Genomic DNA, 24,089 nt, shown 5'->3' with positions numbered 1-24,089 from the left:
CTATTGGGTTAACAAGGTTCCTGTAGCACGCAAGCCTATTAATTAATGGTCGGTCGTTTATTTTGTTGATCCGATGATGATCGTTTCCCTACACTATTAATAATGGATACTTTTGCCAATCAATCTGATTTACTACTGAAGAGCCTCCTATCAAAAAGATCAAAGGAAATGTACATTTCAGCCTTTTAAAGTGGCTTCAAAGATCCTACCAGAAGTACACTACATAACTGGTGAGATTAGAGAATAATATAATGATAATAAACTGTATTTCCTAATACCCACCTATCAAGCATGTAATGTAATGTGACAAATCGAATTTCAAATCTAGCTTAAATTGAGACGAAAAGGTAATAACATCATTCACTTTTTTCGGTTTGATTGATGAAATGACCTTTATATTGAATGAGTGCCGGAGCAATATGTGGAAATACAGAGAATCCGATGGAACAATTAGAGGCATACGGCCCATCGTCGACACCGTAGCATGGTCCAGCGAGAAGGGATCACTTCGGTTCTTGGCTGATCCTATTTAGCAAACGTATATGAGATGCTGGTACAGTGATAAAAGAGTAGGGATTGAAATGGACGCAGCTATGATAGCCACTAATTGTGTTCGAGATATCCTTAAGTTATATATTTATATGCTAAAGAATTTGAAATTGCTTATATCTGTAAAAATAAATGGTCTTCGGATTTGTATTTCTTTTCTGTAATCTTCCAAGACGAACTTGGGATTAGAGACTGAATAGTAATATAATATAGCTTTTTCTATTTGGAACAGAAAAATAATAATAATAATAGTTATTTGTTGCCGACAATGATACAAATACTCGATCAATAAAATTAGAATTTGATATTGCACACGAGTATTTGGATGATATCATTGATTCTCAACCACAGCTACTGAGAATAATTTACCTGTTTTTTATTTAACATCTAAAAAAAGAACATTGACGACCCTTTAGCGTTCCTGAATGTCATACCATAAGTAAATGAACATGTGAAATAACACAGAAAGAATTTGACGATTGAGAATACTTCAAAAGAAAATGATACAAACAAAGTCTGTCACTTTTTTCTCGTTTAAGAGATCCAACAAGAGACCAGTTTCCTTTAGGGTTCTCAACGGACCCTTCTCACCAGTTACAGAGGAAGTGTGGCAATGACTACTGATTTACATTCCTCCTATGAAACACGTATCAAACAAAGTTTCATCTATGGGGTAACATATGGCTGAAGCCTACAAATAACATAGTATATCACTCAACTGTAAGGAACAATTTCACTTCTTGTTCCTGAATGCTCCAGGTCATCGGACTCGGATGTTGACTGGGTTCCATTGGGTTTCAGCCTTACAGCACCCTGGGCTCTGTGGTGCTTTTGTGTTGGAGCCACCAGCAAAAGACGGGACATGACATAGGCCAAAAGCTCCTCTCTGTGTGAGAATGTGAAGTCCAAATGAGCATATTCAAACTCTTTGTAAGAAACCTGAACATCTGCTTTCTTCATCAACCTGTAGTGCTTTCTCACCATTAATGGTCGAATAACCTTGTCTTTTCGCCCAGCTACCAAATCGACAGGAATGTCAATAAGTTCATAATTTTTTCCCAAGTCCAAAGGCTCTGGCATTCCGTATGCCTCTATATTTGCAGCTGCACTTCCATAATCATACATTATAAACTTTCTTGCTCGCTTCATCTGTGCAAGGTGAAGGGCCACGTGAAGTGATACCCCAGGCATGTCATACATGTTGTAATGAGGCAATCCAAGCACTCCAATCCAATTTGAGCTATCACCACCCACCACGTAGCTCATAAGAGTCTGCACAAGACCTCCCAAAGCAGGGTAGTTCTGAAAATCTCTAGCTAACTTGTTAATGAGCATCCGGAAGAACCTAGTAGGTATATACAGTCCAGGGACGATGGGAGCAAGCACAGGACCGAGAAGTAGCAGAAGTTTCTCCAGTAATGTAAACACTATTGTAGAGTCATCATGAAAACCCGCAGGAGACAACAAGATCAACCTTGATAATCTGTGAGGTTTCAACTCAATTCTAGATGTTATGACATACATCAGCATAACAGCTCCTCCTAGGCTGTGGGAGACTGCACACAGTTTGTAGGGCTGATCATGTACTTCTCCATCCAAATCAGGTCTAGAAAGTTTATTTAATTCAGAAGTTTTTATCTCATGTATCTTCTCTATCATTGCTGGTATGTCCTTTGTCGCATGCTCATTGATAGAATATCTCCAGTACCTGCATCATTTAGGATCAGCATATATGTTCTGACAAGTGACAAACATGACACTAAAACCTCCTGATCACTGTTCGGCAGATAGGGATGTCAAATCACATTGTAGTTAAGCTCTGCAATGCCCTCTCTTAACCTCTTCATGCTTCTAATACCAGATAAAGTTATACACATCCCTTCAGAATACACATGCCAGGTTCTGTTGTCTGCTCAAGCATATGAAAAACTACAATAGCACCCATTTCTTTAACTTTATTAATAAATAGAATACTTAGACAATTAAAGAATTTTTTTGTGCTCGAAAACATCGAAGGTGGGTGTTTTTGTAGAACAAAGCTGTCAATGATTTCGATGGAAAACTAAATATCCCATATATCCATATTCTATAAGCCTAATCCACTTAACAGAGAGCATGTTTTTCCATACAACTTGTCTAAACTCCGGCTTATTAGTAAAAAATCCTACTAAAAAAATCCAAGAAAACCAACAATAAACAGGAAGAAATCAAGTGGGAAAACTTTTAGAACCTAATATGTATTGGGTTTTCCCTAACGGCTTGGCTTTTGGAAAGTTTTTATCATGGTATCAAAGAAAGTTGTGAGTTTGATCATGTTCCTGCCCCTCTTTACTCGTCTCGTGTTTGACTAATACTTGTGCAATGCCCTTTTTCCTAAATTGGCCAGAGCCATGTGCTTAAGTTTGGTTTATGCATCAAGTCTAATCCGGCTTGTACATGAGAGGGGCATTAGAACCTAATAAATATTTGATCCTTTTTTTTTGAGGTGTTTGGTCACCCAATCAAAATCTTCATAAAAAACAACAAACTATAAGGCTCTTTGCAACCCTAAAACAATCATCGAACTACGAGATCCAGACAGCAGCACTCTGGATGATCAACAATTAAGACAAATGCCTAGTTAAGTGCTAATGCAATAAAAAGCAAGGAATTTATGATAAAACAACAACTTACTTGCGTGAGGAAATGTTCACGTCCACATGCTCCCTTGAAACTAACCCACGTAAGTTTCCAAGAAAAACATCATAACCTGAAAATTAAACATGCAAAATTGGATGGTCTAATAAATTTCCAATGTTTTGTTAATTTACTTGAAGAAAAAATAAGCAAACCTTGATCAAAAGCTGCAAAAGCAGGAGAACCAACAACCCCATTGGAGATCCAACTAGCAAATGCAAAACAGAAGTATTAGATGGCAGCTAATGCTTGTCAAAGAAATAGAATAGTGATGTAACAGATTGAAACATGAAGAGAATATCCCTAAAATACAAATCTAATCAATCAAACTTGATCAACCAATATGGATCTGAGTTGATTTCCCTAGATATCACTCAGATTCAATTAAGATAGATTTGACTAAATATAATTGTCTTATTTTTCTTTCTTGTATTAAGTCTTAAAACAGTAAGAAGTCTTTAAACCTTTAATTCGTAAATGCAGATAGTCTAAACTACAAGAACACCTAAGCAATCTAAGATCCTCTTAATATATTCTCCAAATTTGAGAAAAATCCAAGATGATCCAATGCCCTGAACCATTTAGATACATAATGAAGCCATCCAAGAAAAATCCAAGATGATCATGGCAATTGACAAATTAACCAAATGTAATAACTGAAAATTTTATGTACATAAAAGAATTTCACATGCAACTATAGAGCAATTATTGGAATCTTCATTAGATAGTTTGAAACATAGTTTAGGTTCTCGGCATCAAATTCCAACACACTGATCATAGTTTAAAGCCAGACCTAATCCTATATCTTTAATTTGCTGTACTCCATGTAATTTTACATGGAAGACTTTATATGCTATATAAGTGGAATTGTGTATAATGATTCCTACTTCAAGGGGAATAGAGTCAAACAAACATAACACCATGAAATTGAATCTTCTACAAAATTTCAAACAAACACAAATTCAATTACTCAACATAAGTTCAAAAGATGAGAAATCAGATGATTTGTAACCTAAAGATGAGAACAGCAAGATGCAAATGGAATTTTTCCAGTATTAATATAGTTACTAAGGAACTTGCAGCTGTTAATGTTTTCAATGTTTGAAAAAAAAAACCTGAAACTTCTTTTCAGAAAAAAAAAAATGTGTTCAGTATAAACTGATCAGATTTTGCAAATGATTCAAGGAGCAATTTTCACAATGTATGATAGTTATGTGAAAGTAACTTAATGTTGGAGAAGCAGTACTATGACCTACACTGTTCATCCAAAACTTTGTTTAACAAATAAAATGGCAAACAACAAAAGAGAATATCACTCCACATATAAAATTAATATAACTAGTGAACAATATAATTTTATCAAATGCAACTCACCCCATTGAGGAGTCCAATATTCCATGTTGCAAATAGACAACCTTTTCTGAATCACGCCTGTAGGGAAAAATTCAAGTAGAAAACAAACAAAAGTGAAGACATGAACAATTAAACTGGGAAGAACACTAGTGAACATCTTCTATGTCAACCTTGGAATTCTCTCCAAAAGCAGTACATATCCATCAGAGGTAACCACACGAATAGCCTCATAAGGATACCTGAAATTCAGAAATGCAAATAAACATTAATAGACAAATGGCATAATAAAAAAATTAGATTTATGTTGTTTACCATTGTCAAGATATAATTAAAAGATCAAACAGGTAAATCAACAAACATGAAAATTATCACAAGAACAGAAAACCACAAAGCTATTAGACATCAGCTTGTAACATTACTCAGTTAAGGATTCAGATAGGTCAAAATAGGAGCATATTAAGTAAAGTCACCAGACGAACCAAGTCTAATATGAGCTCGAGTTAGGCATGCAAGCCAACAGCTTAGAACACTGCCAGCCACTGGGAACCGTACTCTATACCAATTAAAAACCCAATGAGGATGATAACAACCTGAAACATACATACTATGTACAAATTTGAGTGAAAATTTTCATTTCTTTGGCTTAATTGTACATTAACTGCAAAAATTACTCTTCTTCCAAAAATTTTCCATGTCTAAGTAGAATTTTGAAGACTGTCACTTTATTTTGCCTAAAGCATACTTGTTTGGGAACTTAGAACTCATTTCTGATCACTAGACTAGATAAACAAATCCCTCTCAACCAAGTATTTTAATTTTGAATAATACCATCCATACCGGGAGGTACGTACCGGTCCGTCAGTAGACCGGTATGCAGACCACCTGCTACTGGTTGGTACCGTCGATTGGGGCTGTTTCCGTCCTGTTACCATCCTAAATCAGTCAGTGACCGTCGATTTCAAGCAAACTGGAAAAATCTGATATTTAGGGAGCCAACTGATTGTGGCACAAAGTTCAAGAACTAGTATTGTAATTTATTTGTTGTCCTTCATAGCTCATCCAATTGCTTCAGAATCAGCAAAGCTTTCACATCTTGTGTAATCAAATATGATTGGAAAAACGCGGCAACTCTGATACCATGTTCAAATATTTTGTTGAGAATTGCTAGTTGGCTAATGTGACAGGTTCTCCAAAAATCTTGATGAATATTGCTTGTTGAAATGCTAGCTGTCATCACATTTTGTTGCTACTATCCGATGAGATTCGAGTCCTTAGAATTCTTGAAGCATAGAACAGTAACCAATAACCTCCTAGGTAATTCCTACTTTATTGGATAGGATCAGCCAGCCTTCATTACAAATCTAGCTATGAGCCTATGATTAAAATCCTACTCTTGGAAGAGTAGAATAACATGACAAAACCATGCTACAGTTTTGTGAACATTAACATTTAGCGTTTTCAACAAACTGTAATACAAATGTAAAAAGAACTTAAACCCAATTGAACTAGTCCTGACCTAATGCAAATTGATCCAAATCAAGCCCAAGAAGAAATAAAACAACAATTTGACAAACACAAATTGACTGATTGACAAAGACAAATTGGCTGATAACTGACCCAAAACATTTCAGTAGAGAGGATAATTAAACCTAATCATTCCTAAACTAAAAATTGACTTTGTTTAACCTAAAAATAACTTACTCAAATAAGGGAAAGACCAACAAAAGAGTCTCGGGACACATCAACCTAACTCTTAATGCCCCCTCTCCAAGCACATTGGTTGCTCTAAATGCTCACTAGCTCAATCTACTAAATCATAAAAACCAATCATAATTCCCCTCCACAGTAAAATAGATAACCAAATAAATAAAATAAAAAATCTTTGCCATCATAATTTATTTACCCACCAACATTCTAACCATCAACATACACATATTAGAGAGTTCATGGAAGTGTCTTATGCAATAGTCAGAAGCAGTGAAATAAGTAATGTTAGTAGTACGAGGAGAGACAAAAGATCGAAAAAAACTTTAATAGAAACTATAAATAAAGATTTAAGTACTTTGAACTTAACTAAGCATATGGTTTTTAACATATTTCAATGGCTGCAAAAGATCCATGTAGGCGACCCCAAATAATTGGGACCTACGGCTTTGTTATTGTTTGTTGCTGTATGGAAATATCTTATGCAGCAAAGCAATCAACAAGAAGCTGCAAATGCCACTCGATTAAATTACGCCAAACATGAACAAACCTAGCCAAAATAAACTGAATTAGAACAGCAATTCTATAGTTTTTTTCATTTTAATTTTCCTCTTAGAGAGTCAAGTTAAGGCTTAAAGTCAGTCAATTACAATGACTGACTATAATCATGTCCTTGTAACTTGTAAGGTTAAGTTTTGGCTGGGTAGTCTGCTTTAGGTAATATTCTATTCCATAGGATGCAGTGATTTAAAAAGGTGCTCGGGCGCTTGCCTAGGCGCTCGGGCGAGGCGAGGCAAGCCCCGAGGGCCTCGCTTCATTTCCAGGAGGTGCGCTTCAAACAGGCGCTGCCTAGGTGCTCGCCCGAGGCCAGGCGCCGAGCGCTTCGGGCGAGCACCTGAGTTAAACCAGGCGACCGAACCAGCGTTTGAGGTCTGGTTCGGTCTCCGATGCTTTAGTTGGTTCAATCGAACCAACTAAAGCACCGATATCAGCGTGACTTCCCCAACCCTAACCCTGCTCACCGTTCACGCGACTGCCGCCGCTGCTACTGTCGCCGCTCGCCGCTCTCGCTGCCGCTGCTCGCTACTACCGCTGTCACTCCCACTGTCGTCGCTCGCCGCTCCCGCTCCCACTCCCACTCCCGATGTCGCTGCTACCATTGCCACTGTCTCCACTCGTCGCTTCCACTCTCTCTCCCGTTGCTCGCTACTGCCGGTGCCACTGTCGCCGCTTGCCGCTCCCGCTGTCGCTGCTATTGCTCGCTGTTGCTGCTGCCACTATTGTCGCTCGCAGCCACCGCTCCCGCTCTTCTCAATCAACACCCTCAGTCTTCCGACTCTTCCCTTACACTCTTCTCCTCTTTCGATAGTATACTGTTAACTGTATACTAGTAATAGTATTTGTATTTTTTAGATTAATTTAATAGCATATTTTAATTTTAAATTTTAAATAATTATATTTATTAATTATATTATATATTTTTATATTTTAGCGCCTCACTTCGCTCGGGCGAGCGCCTGGGCGAGCGCCTAGCGCCTCGGACGTTTTTGAACCTTGGCATCTTTTGACGCCTAGTAATGAGTCAACTAAGTAGCTGTAAACTCTTTTTTGGTCTCTGCTACCCTACTTTCCTAACTATAAAAGTTATCTGTAACAAGGAATATGTAGCATACCTCTGCAGAATTGCAATTAACTAGGAAACTTGTCAGACAGAAAGCAAATTATTATAGCTACAATAATAAACATTCTGATCTCCTACTGCTTTTTTTGACCTGCTAGTATATTTCTTTTTTGGAAAAAAAAAATGTACTACTAGAAGTCTGCAAAATGCAAACTTTTATTCTAATTCAATTAAAGCATCTCCTATGCCAATGATAACTAACAAGTTGAAGAGAGTACTTGGAATCTTAGAAAGCCAGAATTCTTGGACTCAGATATCAAAGGCATAATCAACTATGTCACAATAGGTACTTGCTAATAGAGATATAGAATTCCCAACAAGCTAGTACCTGAGAACCAGACTAAGGGAAAATAAACACTAATATCACTTGAATTTAATAGATATTCAGCATAAAATTACATGAAGTATGCTATTTACTAATGATATTATTTAGCTTTATGAAAGCTTAGTTATAATTAATTTTATATTTAAGCAATGGAGACCAGGAGTTATTAACTAATTAGCTGATGCATCCTAATCTAGGGGTCAAGATTGTTAAGTCCAGATTAGTTTAATTTTTGGATTTTTAGACCATTTTTATATTGATGAGATGTTGAGGAATTTTTGTAGGATAAATTTTGTCATAATTTCTTAAAAGATGATATGTTCTTATCTTTATGAACTAAGAGAATAAACATAAATATCTTCTTTTATCTGATCATAGTAGTTAAATTCTCATATTAGAGAAGAAAATCTTAGATGGTTATATGTACGAGGACATGAACTTCTATTAATGAAAACATTGATTTTTCCTCAGGGTTATTTGGCCTCATTTATCCCGTTCTCAATCTTGAGTAGTTCATCTTCATATAAACTTCTGTCTTCCAACCACGCATTACCTCTTTCTTGCTTCCACACTGTTAGGACTCTAGCTTGGAGAGTCCTAATTGAGAGGGACATTCTGTTAGGACTCTAGCTAGGAGAGTCCTAATTGAGAGGGACATTCTGTTAGGACTCTAGCTAGGAGAGTCCTAATTGTGAGGGGCATTCATGTATGAGGTTTTTTCTTAGAGAAGAATTAGGAGTTGTAAGGGAATAGGAGTCTTGAGTAGGAGTCCTATTAGGAGTTGGTTAAAAGTAAGAGTCTTAAGTAGGAGTCCTATTAGGAGTTAGGGTTTAGAAGCCCTATAAATAGCCATGTATTCCTTCTCTTTTCATAAGCAATAGATGAAACTTTTCTGCAGCCTTTGAGCAGCACTTGGAGGGAGGAACCCCTATAGAGTTCCAAAGAGGCCGATCCCCTAAAGAGATCAACCCCAAGTTTAGAATCTGCAAGGGTTCTAACACCTGGTATCAGAGCAGCGTTCTTGGCGTCTCGCTGCCCTTCCACAGCCATCCATCAACCCTCTACAACCATCCAAAGCAATTCTCACAATTGCTTAAAAGATCGTCACCGAATTCCGCCATCATCTCTATCACCGCGGATCATCCTTTGATCTCCCCGTGAATTGCAACAGGTTCTGGTTTCCTACCTTACTGCTGCTGCAATTTAGTTATCCTTATTCGAAAATCAAAAAAAAAAAAAAATCGTTCTTATATTGCTGCATAAACTTTTCGTCACAAAGTTTTCATCTCTACGACGAAAGATACATTGTAGAATTCCAGCCGCATAGCACCATCTGTTTGATCTTGCTACTGTGCTTTTTCTATCCAAATTTCTTTGAAATTTTTATGACATCTTTGACACTTCCTAACAGTGGATTTCCCTTTGGTTTCATCAAAAAATTCTCAATATAAACTACTGATCTTTTATGTCCAATCTGCTGCACTTGAATTGCAGAATTCAAGCCGCATAGCACCATCTGTTTGATCTTGCTACTGTACTTTTTCTTTCCAAATTTCTACGAAATTTTTATGACATCTTTGACACTTCCTAACAGTAGATTTCCCTTTGGTTTCATCGAAAAATTCTCAATATAAACTACTGATCTTTTATGTCCAATCTGCTGCACTTGAAAATCTATGCTGCAGAAAATTTCAGCTGCATATCGTTGCCTTAACCCATCTATTTGCAATCTTTTTTGAATGAAATTTCTTATACACTTCATATATCATCTTGGCTTCCATCTAAGATTGATCTATTAAGAAATTCATCTCTAAAAACGATTTTATGTTGCTGCAAATTTTCATCATAACCCGCTGAAATTTTTCGACGATAATTCTGCAATTGCAACTTGCACCAATTTCCTTGCTGTTATACTGCCGAAATTTTCTTGATTAAATTAGATATCCTTGCTGTCATATAAACTGTGATTTTGCTATCAATTCCCTCCTCAATTTTCTCAAGTTTTTGGTGGAAATTACGTCGAGAAACCGTTGTTTCTTCGACGACAATTCTACTCTTACAAGACAACACATACTTGCTGCAACTTCCACGGATTTTTGTCAAACCTTTGCTACCATCTACCACAAATCCAAAACTTTCATCCACAACCCTAAAACTCTGCCAAACCACACCCTCAAACTGCACCCAAAACAGCCACAAAACAAGCCTAAACCGCAGCCTACATCCACCAATCCACCAACCCTTTCAACCATCACTTCTCTCAACCTATACATGCCTTTAACCCAACAACAAAAGAGAGATCTTAACATCATAGATTTGGGGGCATATACTATGGCATCTAAGGAGACAATCAATGCTAAATTCGAAGCCTTGGAGGCGCGAATGGAGGATAAGATTCGGATGCTCTTTACCGAACTCAGATTGGGCCGACCACTAAGCCCGAAGAAATCATATCAAGGAGAGAGCTTTGACCAATCACACCAAGCCCAAAGAGACGACTTCCAAGGGAGGGGAGGCTATATGACTGACCCCAACTATCCAAGCATGAGAGTGGACTTCCCTAGATGGGAAGAAGGAGACCCGATTGGTTGGATCTCGCGCGCGGAGCGATATTTTCGGTACCACAAAACCGCGGATGTATCTATGGTGAAAATTGCAGCTATACATCTTGAAGGGGATGCTATACAGTGGTTTGACTGGTTTGAACATACTTATGGAGTCCTTTCATGGCGACAATTCAAAGAAGGACTGCTGATTCGCTTCAGACCAACCGATTACGAGAATATTGACGAACAACTAGCAAAGATCCGACAAACCTCCACCATTCAGGAGTACCAAACCAGGTTTGAAAGGTTATCTAATCAAACTCGTGATTGGTCTCAAAAACAGCTATTGAGGACCTTCATTGAGGGCTTGAAGTTAAAGCGCGACAACCGTATACACTTATGGCAGCCATCTCTTTCGCACGACATCAAGAGGAGCAATTGAACTATGAAGCTCGGAGGACTAGGGTCACTCCTCAACCAGTAATATTGAAGCCCTCAGCCCCCCCTACTATCGACCAAGTCCCTACACCAAAGAGGTCAACAAGAGAAGAGCTTCGGGAGCGATATGCGAAGGGGTTATGTTGGCATTGTGACGAGCCGTGGAGCCGTGAGCATCGCTGTAGTAAAGGGGGACTTCTTATGATTGAACCGATAGAAGAAGAGGTCATTGAACATCCGAAAGAGAGCCTTGAACATGAAGAAGAAGATGCAGAAGAAGAGCCACAACCGACCGAAGTTACGGTACATACACTAGCTAGCTACTCAAACCCGCAAACGATGAAAATTGGAGGCCTTCTCAAACAACAACCAATCACTGTTCTCATCGACACGGGCAGTACTACTAACTTCCTAAATAGTAAGCTTGCTGTTCGGATATCATTACCTATCGAGAATCGCTGCAGGTTTGATGTTAAGGTCACCGACGGACGGATTTTGAATTGTGATCATAGGCGCTTGCAGGAGAAACTATTGCTGCAGGACCAAGAGATAATTGAAGATTTCTTCCTTCTCCCTCTTAACAATCATGAGGCCATGCTCAGAATTAAATGGTTGACGACATTAGGTGATATTTCTTGGAATTTTATGAAACTAATTATGAAATTTTACAGTAAGGAGAAACAGGTGACATTGCACGGGAAATGTGGGGGCGACATAACAACGATTTGCACACAACAAATGGAGAATGTTTTGCATAAAGCATGCAGCGGCTTTTTGGTACAACTTGAGCAGCAAACTAAGGGAGAGCCAACAGAATTTGAAGATCCAAATCTACTTCCTTTGCTTGCTGAATTTTCAAATATATTTGATGAACCGCGCAACCTACCTCTTACCTGTCGGCATGATCATTGTATAATGATTCTTTCAGGCAAATCTTCAGCAAATGCTCATCCATATCAGTATCCACATCTCCAGAAGGATGAAATAGAAAGGATTATAAAAGAGATGCTCGAAACATGAGTTATTCGGCCAAGTTGCAACCTCTACTCTTCGTCGGTGCTACTTGTATGCAAGAAGGACGGAACAAGGCGAATATGTGTTGATTACCGAGCTCTCAATGGCATAATCATCAAGGACAAATACTTTATTCCAATAGTAGATGAATTGCTAGATGAAAGGGAGCACAAATCTTTACAAAGCTGGACCTTTGATCCGGGTATCATCAAATATGAGCATGCGAAGAAGACATACGGAAAACCACCTTTTGAACACACAACAACCACGAATTTTTGCTTTCTTCAACAAAAGGTGGAATATCTTGGGCATATCATATCAGAGGAAGGTGTGGCAGTGGACCCCTTCAAAATTGGAGCAATGCAAAACTGGCCGACCTCGAGAAACATAAAATTGCTACATAGCTTTCTGGGTTTAACAGGCTACTACCGCAAGTTCGTGAAAAACTATGGAAAGATCAGTGCACCGCTTACTTCCTTACTAGAAAAAGATGTCTTCCAATGGTTGGACAGAGCCTCCGCTGCCTTCGACAAACTTAAGGCAGCCATGACGACGATGCCGGTGCTAACACTACCAGATTTCAACCGACCCTTCATTATTAAGGCCGACACATCTGGAGTGAGAATTGGAGCCATTCTCATGTAAGATGGTCGACCACTCGCATACACTAGCAAGGCATTATCTCCCTCCGATCAAAATATGTCAACATATGATAAGGAGATGCTCGCCATTGTGCGCGCAGCAATGAGGTGGAGATTGTACTTGATCAGGCGATACTTTCAAATCAAGACCGACCATAAAAGCCTAAAATATCTCTTGGAGCAGAAGATATCTTCCCCCGAGCAGCAAAAATGGGTAACAAAACTTCTTGGATTTGATTTTGAAATAACTTACAAAAAGGGGAAAGAGAATGTTCTTGCAGATGCGCTTTCGCAGCTACCCGAGCAAGTTGAAGTTTCGACCGTTTCACTTCCGACTAGCGACTTCCTTGAGGATATTAAGATGGAATGGCAGGAAGATTCAGATACTAGTAAGATTATAAAAAAATTGGAGGAAGCACCAAGCCCCATGACTCATTATAATTGAGACTCAAAAGAATTACACTATAAGGGACGCATTGTGCTTGTGACAAATTCTACTTGCATCTTCAATAGCAGATTTTGGACAAAGTTATTCTATATGCAGGGTACTAAATTGAAAAGGAGTACGACATATCACCCACAAACCAACAGCCAACCGGAAGTTTTAAACAGGTGCTTGGAGACAGCCCAAAGCCACCCACCAAATATGACTACCCAAAGAGAACTCCAGACCCAGCCAAGTGTCATTATTGATCGACGGATCGTGACTCGACGACGACGACCCACTAATGAAGTGCTAATACAGTGGGCGAATCTACCAAAAGAAGATGCCACTTAGGAGAACTATGACGACTTGAAGATCAAATTCCCAGAATTCATGAATCATCAGCCTCGAGGACAAGGCTGATTTGAAGAGGGCAGGTCTGTTAGGACTCTAGCTTGGAGAGTCCTAATTGAGAGGGACATTCTGTTAGGACTCTAGCTAGGAGAGTCCTAATTGAGAGGGACATTCTGTTAGGACTCTAGCTAGGAGAGTCCTAATTGTGAGGGGCATTCATGTATGAGGTTTTTTCTTAGAGAAGAATTAGGAGTTGTAAAGGAATAGGAGTCTTGAGTAGGAGTCCTATTAGGAGTTGGTTAGAAGTAAGAGTCTTAAGTAGGAGTCCTATTAGGAGTTAGGGTTTAGAAGCCCTATAAATAGCCATGTATTCCTTCTCTTTTCATAAGCAATAGATGAAACTTTTTTGCAGCCTTTGAGCAGCACTTGGAGGGAGGAACCCCTATAGAGTTCCAAGGAGGCCGATCCCCTAAAGAGATCAACCCCAAGTTTAGAATCTGCAAGGGTTCTAACACACACCCTTTTCAAATATGCTGTGTTTATGCTTACATAGGTTTGGTACAGGAGCTATTGTGTTCACATCAGTTTGATACTGAAGCTACCATGCACACATCACTTTGATAAAGAAGCTACCATGCTCACATCAGCTGGTATTAGACACATTGTGTTTGCATTAGTTCGGATAAGTTGTATCATTCTTGCATCTGTTTAGTATTAGAGCGATCATGCTTGCATAAATTTGGTATCAAAACCTCCATGCATATATGATAAACTCTCTATCGCCATCGTCCTCTCAGTCCCTCATCATATATGTTCTGCTCATGCTTACATTCATTTGGTTTAAGAGCTATAATGCTTATAATGGTTTGGTATGCTTAGATTCTCTCCGGGGTAACCTTCTTGGTTATATCATCTGGCTTCTAACCTCCATCTTTCTACCTGTCTTCTTTCTCCCTCATTGTTTTATTCCTCTTATGATAACAATTTTACCATGCTTTTATCAGTTTGGTACCAAAGGAGGGCACCACCATTTTGACCATGTTAGTCGGTCTTACAATATTAATTTGCATCAAATCAAGATACTATCTAGGTCATCCATCCAATCTGGAGAATATTCATCAATCATGAGTGTGAAGACACACAATGGAAGCGATTGATACATCTAATCTAGGAGTCAAGTTTGTTAAGACTAAATTAGATTTTTTTAATATTTTATGGATTTTTTAATTTTCTTGTACAAATTAGAAATTGGAGAGGTTTTTTTAGGATAAATTTTATCTCATCATTTTGTTAAAGAATGATAACATAAGATCTTATTTTTGGAAAGTTAGATAAAATTTTCAAAATTTAACTAAGCAAGGATAAGATATAAAATCCTTATGTTATCTTAACTGTTAAAATGTTACCTTATAAATAAAGCCTCAGATGGCTACATGTACGAGGGCATGAATTTTATCAATAAATACATTGATTTTCTCTAAAGTCATTTAGCCTTGTTTATCCCTTTCTCAATCTTAAGCAGTTCATTCTACTTCTACACTCTCTTTCTACCACACTAGTTTACCTCCCTTGTCTTTTCACTCCTTTTACTTATACATTTTGTATGTGCTTAAATCAGTTTGGCACTAGGGTTACTATGCTTACATAAGTTTAGAATCAAGGATTTCACACATACATACGAAGCTAACCAACTGTGCTTGCACTAGTTTGGTATCAAAGTTTGTCTGTACACACCAAACTGACCAATGCCTGTCTCTCTCATTCTATCATTCTCTTTAGAATAATGGTTTTCCCATAATCGCATCAGTTCAGTATCAGAGCAGGGTGCCACCATGTCCAACCATCATGGTCAGCCTTGCAATATTAGTTTGCATTGTACAATCAAACTACTATAGAAACCATTCATCTAGTGTGGAATTAACTTATCAATCATGAGAATGTGATGACATGCATTGGAAGCAACTGATGCATCCAATTCTGGGAGTGATGTTTGTTGAGTCAAGAACAGATTCATTTAGAATTTTCATGAGCTTTTGGACTTCCATTGTATTATTTAGATGTTGGGTGGGTTTTTGTGGGACAAGTTCTATTTACCATTCTTTTAAAAAGATGATAACATAAAATCTTACCTTTGAGAAATCAAATAATTTATATTGGGAGAAGATGAGATATATTCCTTACCTAATCTTAGTAGTTAGCTTGTTAGTTTAAAAAATAGTCCTCAATCTCCAAGATAGAAACATGTCTGAGAAGAACATTAAGTTTTATATTTGAAAACACTCACTTTCCTGAAGGTCATTTAGCTTGTTTATTCCTTTCTCTTCTTTAATTTGTCTTCCTACCTCCCTCATCTTTCACTCTTTGAGGCCTGATAGTCATAGTTCCCTTTATCAACTTAATTCTTCCGGCTTCTAGCTGTAATCTTTCACCTCCCACATCTTTCACTCTCTACATTATATTCTCTATTATAGTTGTTTAATTAGAACTAAAACCTAATATAACAGGGACATTTTTATTTTTTAGTAATGCTATTAGAAGAACTAAGAGTATGGTTTAAAATCAAATGGATAAAAAATACTACAAAGTACAAGTTTTGGATATCTTATTATTTAGCAAACAAAAGAAGAGATTGATCAATATATTATTCATAAATCTGGAACAAACTTGTTAAAATTGAGAAGGGCATCCAGCGTTTTTATGTGATTATTACACACTTCTTATATGGAAAATTCCATAAGCCAATTGCAAGGCCAGCCATACTATACAGGCCAAAATGTTGGATAGCTAGGAAACAACACTTACTGAAAACTTGTGTTGCTAAGAAGAGGAAATCAGAAGCGAATACCTCCCTTATCCTGCCACTCAAAAACCCCGTCCATCCATGCTCTGCCCTCAACCCAAGTTAATAATTATAGTATCATTCCTGGTCTACAAAAGCATGAATGGTATTAATTTTTTCTCGCCTCATGCATATTTGCTAGTTATATTTGCAAGATAGAAGAGAAAGTTACTTATATGAAATTCTTGGAGGCAAAGCATGGACAAGGCGATGTAGGCTTTGTGGCAAGGATTAATGATGCTGTCCCAATCTCAATCCCAATTGGTTTGTTAAATTATGTCCTATCACAACCCAGTGTCAAGCCTCCAAGGTCACTCCTGATCATATGTGTGGTATAAAATTTCCAATCCTAGTTGAGATGAATATATGGGAATTGGGATCACTAGAAATAAATGAACAAAAAATGGTTATATTCATAAACAGTTAGGTGTAACTCAATAGAAGATAAGTGAAGAATGTTTCAGATCGTATCAACGTCTTATGGACTTCTTTTACATTGACTAACAATATTGTCTTAAAGAAAATTAAAGGAAGATACATGAAGCCAACTACAAAAGTTGGGAATAGGATTAGAAGTCTCCAGTACTCCTGCCTTAGGATGGATCTTCCTATCCTAAATTTTGACATAGATGACCTTAAAAAATCTTTAAAAAGTATCAAGCCACAACCTGTCATGATCAAAATAGCAAATGTTGAATGCAGCACAAGATGAGTCAATATGGCCATGACTTCACAGAGTGGCCAACCTAAATGGGAGTTCAGCAGACCACATTAAACAGCCCTTAGATGGGGTACAAACACACTTAAAGGTGGCAACCATTAGGAAATGTGACCAGGTGTATGGGGCTTCGATTTGTCAACAATGGGAAGGTCAAGGATGATGTTGAGATAGACTAATAGTGGTTAGCAAGATCGAGGCAAATACTTATATGGACTCATTGAAAAGAGAACTCTCAAAGGAGTCTTATATATTTAGCAAAGGAAAAAAAATAACAAATGATCAAATAGAAAAATAAAGAAAAGCAAAAAAAAATTTGACCATATGGTTAACATTGTTAATGTTACATTGTCATTAACTCTTTAGTTCAAGAATTACTAGGCATATTAAAAATTTAAAATAATATCATTGTTTTGACATAATTTATCTTCTAACCGTTAATCAAGTAATTCATTACAATCAATTGGTGCATTACAATTTTTCACTATAAACTTTTAATTTATTCATACTCTTTCTTTCTATCATTTCCCTTCTCTTCATTCTTTTTCTCACATTGTTTTATTAAATGTATATCACTCTTTAAGTCATTACTGCTTTGTTAGTTCCTCATCTGGCCTGTTTTAAGAATTTATTTTTCACTTTATTGCCTATCATTTTATAATTTTTTTATTTTATAAAATTTATAACATTTTAGCTTATATCTTTACTTTTCTTTTTTTTATTTTGATTTTTTTATATTTATATATGAATCTCTAATCAAGCTAATCCCAATCAAAATATGGATTTTTTGGGTTGTGGAGCCTGACACGTTATTCTTTGATGAAGGACTCCAAAAGTCATACCTTGACAACTAAATTGCCGATTTTAACCAAGGTTTGCAATTTCAAATCGTACTGCTCGTATCGGTCCGCCCGTGAATTGGTACGCAGACCGCCCACTCGATATAGCCCCGTATCGAATGATACGAGACTATTTCAAGCAGTAACAATCAAAATTTCAACCGTTACCGCCTGATACCAGGCGGTATCAGCTTGGCTACGGTGAGGCTAAGGGAGAAGTGTCAAATAAGGAAGAAGAAGGAGAGGGCATTCAAAAAAGAGGGAGAATCGAGAAAACCTTGATGCAAACTTGTTTCCACACCCTTTCTCGATCCCGATCAGGCACCGTCGTCCCTCGACGATCCTAATCCAGGAGGTAACAGCGAGGAGAGTTGTAAAGAGGAGGATCTGGAGGCACGGGGATCAGGGGAGGTGGCGGCTAGAGCAGCAGAAGAGGCGATCTCCTTCATCGCCTCGTTTGCGACTCTATGACCTTCTTCTTCATCGTATTCTTCATCTGTGGCCTTCGACGTATTCGAAGGCTGGAGACGTCTATGGCCTTCGACGTCTTCGTCGCCTTCTTCGCCGAATACCGTAGACGAGGCAACAAGGAGAAGAGGAGGAGGCGACGTTGCCAAGACTACATACGCCTTTTTTTATATTATTTTTATATTTTTAAATATTAATTTTTATTTTTTATAAAAAAAAATATTTTATATTTTTATATATTAATTATATATTTATATATTTTTAGGCATACTGTTCGGTACGCCATACCGTACCATACCGAGTACACCGATACGGTACAAAGTTTCAATCCTTGATTTTGACATCCGACAAATATACCAAAACATGGGGGTATATGTATGTAAATAAAAATTGGGTAGTCTAGCACACAAGAGTCTCATGGATGTGGTATTTGGGAGAATCAATATATACAACCTTGCCCTCGCATGTAAAGAAGTTATGCATATGAGGCATAAAAAACTGGCAATAGTCTTCTCCAAATGATGGTTAGTCATATCAGCTGTGTTTTATTCTTCATGATTTTTTGTTAAAAATAAGAACCAAGAAAATATGAGAAAAAAAATAAGCAGATGGTTCTTACCCAAGCTCAGTTATTACATCTTGACATGTCCGAGCATCAGTATTCAGAGAATAATGTAAAGTGTGCTGCCTTTCAGTTGGCGTTGGTTCATCATCGCCAAGTGTATTAGTTGGAATCACCATATTCATGTCAACACCGTAGTTATCTTTTCTAGTACCTCCATTTGAATAGAACCATCCGAACAATCTTCTGTGAAGTTGCGAAGGAGAAAGAAGGAAGTGTGCAACATTATGGGCAGTCTCGAAAGCTGACTCGATGAATATCTCGATTGCCAGATGCAGATCCTAGATAAGAGCTTTGCTAAGTTATTCTTGTAAAGTTAACACGAGAAATTAGTGTATCAACATAAGTTTCAATATCTGAATTGTTTGTGCCACCTAGACTAAGAATTTCAGGTAACATGATCCTGGATAATACCTCAATTACGCCTCGTCTCCTATCAGTTGTGCGCTGAACAACATGATCCTTTGTATGAACTGACCTTCTTGTCTGGTGAGGGCTTGAAATATGGCGTACTCTTAAGTTGCCTGTGGGGACCGTCCCACCTCTTCTAAAACATGCCAACTGGAAGACAATATGTGGCAGCCTTAGAAGAAATACTGCAGGCCAAAGGATCCAGGAAAGCATGAATTTGATTGAGCGTATGAAATGTCGATCATATCTAGTGAAAGTGCTGCTATATGATAGCCGTGAAGCCTGCGACAAGGGAGAGGAAGGATATATGTTCTCTTCATTATCCTCTTCGCCTGCTATAGAATCAGCATCTGAGGAAGTTTCAGTATCCATGGAAAGCTCATGAACAAGCTTGTTGAATGAAGAAACACCACTGTCATCATGAGTAATAAAATGATAAAATTAGACCTATATATGTTAGAAATGCAGAGATAACAGCACCATTAATGTAAAAAGCAAACAAACAATTCTCAAATATCCATTTCTCAGAATAATTCTATGCTATTTGTATACACAAAGTTTAAAGATCACCATAACAGTAAGTATGCATACTAATGTCAACCTATGCTAAGGGAAGAGATAAAGTTGGACTTAGATGTCCCTGATTCTGAGGATAGAATGTATGCATTCCATTAGTATATTTATGTTTAACCTAAATTGATCACAACTAAAGTACAGCAAGATATATGAGATGCCCAATGCACAAGGTGTTTATCTCTATGCAGAAGTTGCCAAACATACTGTCATTTGGTCACACAGAAAGAAAAATAAAAGAGATATAAATAATCAGAAACCAAACATCAGCAAATCCAGTGACACTCTCCCTAATAAACTAAGATTTCCTTTATAAATACATTAGAATCCACAAAAGTAAACAGAAGACAATTAACCAAGTTACAATTAATTTCTCAGATTTTTAGCATTCTCTGAAGCAACTTATAAGAGGTGGAGGAGGAAGTGGCGACAGAGGAGGAAGAGGTTTGCAGCACGCAATGGGAGGCCGACAGCCATGGAGGGTTGCATGCATTGCAGGTCGTGAGAGGCACAGAAGAGGGGGCAGGTTGTAGCCTTCTAGCATCGAGAAATAAGCAAAAGGAAAACAGGTCCAATCCCAGTACCATATGTGGACCGCTCGAAATGGACAGTGTATGTGTCGGTTCACGATCGAACCAATAAACACTGCTTGATACATTGCATTCCATGAACCAGAGTCTAAAACTTCATTTTCTTTCCCAAGAACAACAAAGCCTTAGCTCATCCATTTCTTTTTTCCTACAACCATATAGTAGTCATTTTAACTTGAAAGAGTATCATTCACTTCAGATGCATAAAATGTGTAGATAAAGTTTATAATGATCATTAACTAATATTCATAAAACAAATTAAGAGAATTAATGAACATATCTCCAATAATGAAATGAGACAAAACTTACTTTTCCATCCATCGAGGAAGACGAGGTCCACGTAAGGTGGGTCTGAGTTCCCAGCCATGAATCCCTTCCAAAATGGTTGTCTTCCCTGGCAGTATAGTCAACACAAGGGCTGAAACCCCATTTATCAGCCTTGCAATATTGATTAAAGATTCATAAGTGAATGTCTTCACCGACCTGCAAGACATGGCACATAAAGTATTCAAGTATACCAAAACATGAGATAAAGAGACCCCTACACAAATCAAATATCCATATATCTAAGACTAACTCAAAACTGTAAAAGCTTAGGCACTACAAACGTATATGATCCAAAGACTTGCAGTTAAAGGTTAATATTTTTTCTGTATAACAAAATAAATTCAAAAATATGGACCACATTTTATTAGACAATGGGTAAATATTTAGATCTTCAGTTCTCCACAATAAATGGCAAATATATACCTGTCTATGCCAACCCCTAGTAGCATGGGAACTTGTAGATAGTTTCTTGACACTGTAATCCCGTCGTATAGATTACCCCATCCTTGTGCTGATTAGCACAGACCAAAATTTGGCCTAGCCATATGTAAGCATCTAAAATACAAGTTGGCATAGTGCAATATGTTTCAAAACCATGCCACCCAGCATAACAATCCTAGGATTCAATTCTATAAACTATAGCACTGGTCACGAGAAAAAAGTTCAAGACATTAAATGGACATGGACAACAACCTTAAATAGTAAGTACAAATTTCCACACAAGTGTAGATTTATAGTAACACAAAAGTCAACAAGTCCAAGGAATGATGATTTTATTTCTTTAAGCCATTTCAGAAAAGACACCAACAATAAGAGAACATACTAACTTAGGTGTAAAATTGATGGCCCTGGAAGAACCTCTAGAAGACACTATTCCCAAAAAAAAATGAACTAATTGGTCCACAACAAATTATTATACAACAGTAGTCAACAAAAAATCTAACTTCTATTTTCAACATATCATTTTCAGCAATAAAAGAACAAACAAATGGAACAGAACACAATAATTAAATGTAACAAAAAATAATTTTAATTCTTTTTCCTCCATCCAAATCCATATATGTACATGTGAATGGAGCTATCATCATGATGCATATTTGTAGTTTGTCAGAGGGAATCTGCGTTCACTAGGATGAATCCTGGATCTACTAACATAGTCAATGTTGGTGGTGTTAAGTTGCACAACAAAAGCCTTGATCGATCTCAATCTGATTCTTATTTGAACTCCCTTTAAACAAAGCATAAAGACTTATTCCCTTAAAACAGCACAGAGGGAAAAACCTCAACGAAATCAACATTTATATAACCACTCCGATAAGTGCAAGATCAATATATGAAGGAATCCTTGGACCATATAAAGAGTTTTCAAACGAGCACAAAATATGCCACTGACCTAAACTCTGGAATTGAAATAGAATTATTCCCACAAGTCCACACACCATACCGTAGAATATGCTGCAATGCAAATCTTAAGAAGGCTAGTGGATTTCTGATTTTTGAAATGCAACAAGAATACAAATGAACATAATAACAGAAACAACATGAAAATGCTTTGAAGCCTGGCTCCTGGGTCTTGAATATCCCAATACTTCCCGAAACATATATTTTTGCTTCTTATCACTCCAGCCTTTATCTTAAGAGTCTCCATTTCTTCTCCTACATCAAATGTCCACGTCTATTCCATCCATATGACAACTGTAGGTAACAAACTACCTCTAGGTACCATGAGATACACTAATAAGATATCTCCCACGAGCACAAAAAATGTTGATTATCAATCATAAATCATCAATAAGCAAATCACCTGCAGGAGTCAAATCATAAGGCCAGCAAAGAGAGCCACTCTTTAACAATGGACAAATTACGCATCTTTCGCACAGGAAAGGTATTTCGTCAAATAGGTTACTATCGTTGATCCTCAAAACCCAAAAGTTAAACGGAATCATCATCGCAACCTCACCCATTAGAATCACAAAATTTCATTCAGTGAACAAAGCAATTACGTATGGTTGCGAAGAAACCTATTTCATTTCTAGCCAGGTACCATTAAACGAAATTTACAAAAACAAGAGCAAGCATGGCACGAAATAAACAAAAGAAGAGGAAGAGGGGAGCAAAAGCAGGAAAAGGGACGAACTCTTTTGTGACGGCGAGAAGGTTGTCCACGAATCGCTGCAACATAATCCTTCCAATTCGTTCAGAAATCAAAAACTAGCGACCGAATAAACCAATTTATCCATCCAGCAAAAGAAACAGTAAAAGGTGAGGCAACAATATATATACATATATATCGTGAGGAGAACAATTGGTACTCTGCACCAGAATTTATATTTCATTGAAGGCCACACTGCGTGCGTACCTATTTTGTATGAGGTATCGAGCGTCCGCTGCACAATTTTGTCAAAGCCTAGCGTGAAGGACGCGTGGAGAAGACGATAGCAATTGCCTGCTGACCCTACGAGTAATCTTATGCGTTTAATTGTAGGATGTTTTGATGCCTTGCCTCCCGGGGCAACCAGTGACCGTCTAAGCCACGCCAGGGCTAGGTCGGTCGAGGGCTGCACCTTTGTCATCCACCCGCTAAAGAAACGCACATCGTGACTCGGTGAGACAATCAAGCAGAGTCGGCCCATACGGTTGCCTTATGAGATTGCTGGGGGCTCCCGTGGCTCTAATTATTGGGGGTAAATAGCGTAACTTGCCGGTTAAAGAAGGCCCGCCGGCTCTGCCACGCCGCAGTGCGATTAATCTGCGATTAGTTCCTGACGCCGATTAGTGACACAGATCCAGACCCTCCCAAGGTTCTGAATATATGATGGGCCCACCGTTCATGTCTAAACGGGTAAGTTTCTGGGTGCTTGCGCTGCCAAATAAATAAAATATATATATATATATATATATATATAGACGCGTCTAGTGGTCCATAATTTTTCCTTTTTTAGACTGTTTCCGTAACCAAGGAAACATTAATGTGACATTTACCGGAAAAAATGTCAA

General features: G+C 37.8%; 1 protein-coding gene across 1 annotated transcript; it reads right to left on the bottom strand.

Moving 5' to 3' along the window:
* Positions 1–1,006: 1,006 nt before the first annotated feature.
* On the bottom strand, positions 1,007–23,736 carry LOC135583579 (uncharacterized). The gene is made up of 10 exons (XM_065099421.1): positions 23,452–23,736; positions 23,230–23,303; positions 21,075–21,248; positions 19,606–20,014; positions 19,189–19,472; positions 4,749–4,817; positions 4,600–4,656; positions 3,381–3,433; positions 3,223–3,298; positions 1,007–2,257 (listed from the first exon to the last, which is right to left on the bottom strand). Exons 2-10 carry the CDS (start codon positions 23,271–23,273, stop codon positions 1,264–1,266), a joined length of 2,160 nt encoding a protein of 719 aa, XP_064955493.1. The 5' UTR covers positions 23,274–23,303; positions 23,452–23,736; the 3' UTR covers positions 1,007–1,263.
* Positions 23,737–24,089: the final 353 nt, after the last annotated feature.

This window comes from Musa acuminata, chromosome BXJ2-3 (assembly GCF_036884655.1).
Source record: "Musa acuminata AAA Group cultivar baxijiao chromosome BXJ2-3, Cavendish_Baxijiao_AAA, whole genome shotgun sequence".
NCBI lineage: Eukaryota > Viridiplantae > Streptophyta > Magnoliopsida > Zingiberales > Musaceae > Musa > Musa acuminata.
Note: the sequence above shows the minus strand (reverse complement) of the source record. Positions and strands in the feature narration are given on the sequence as shown.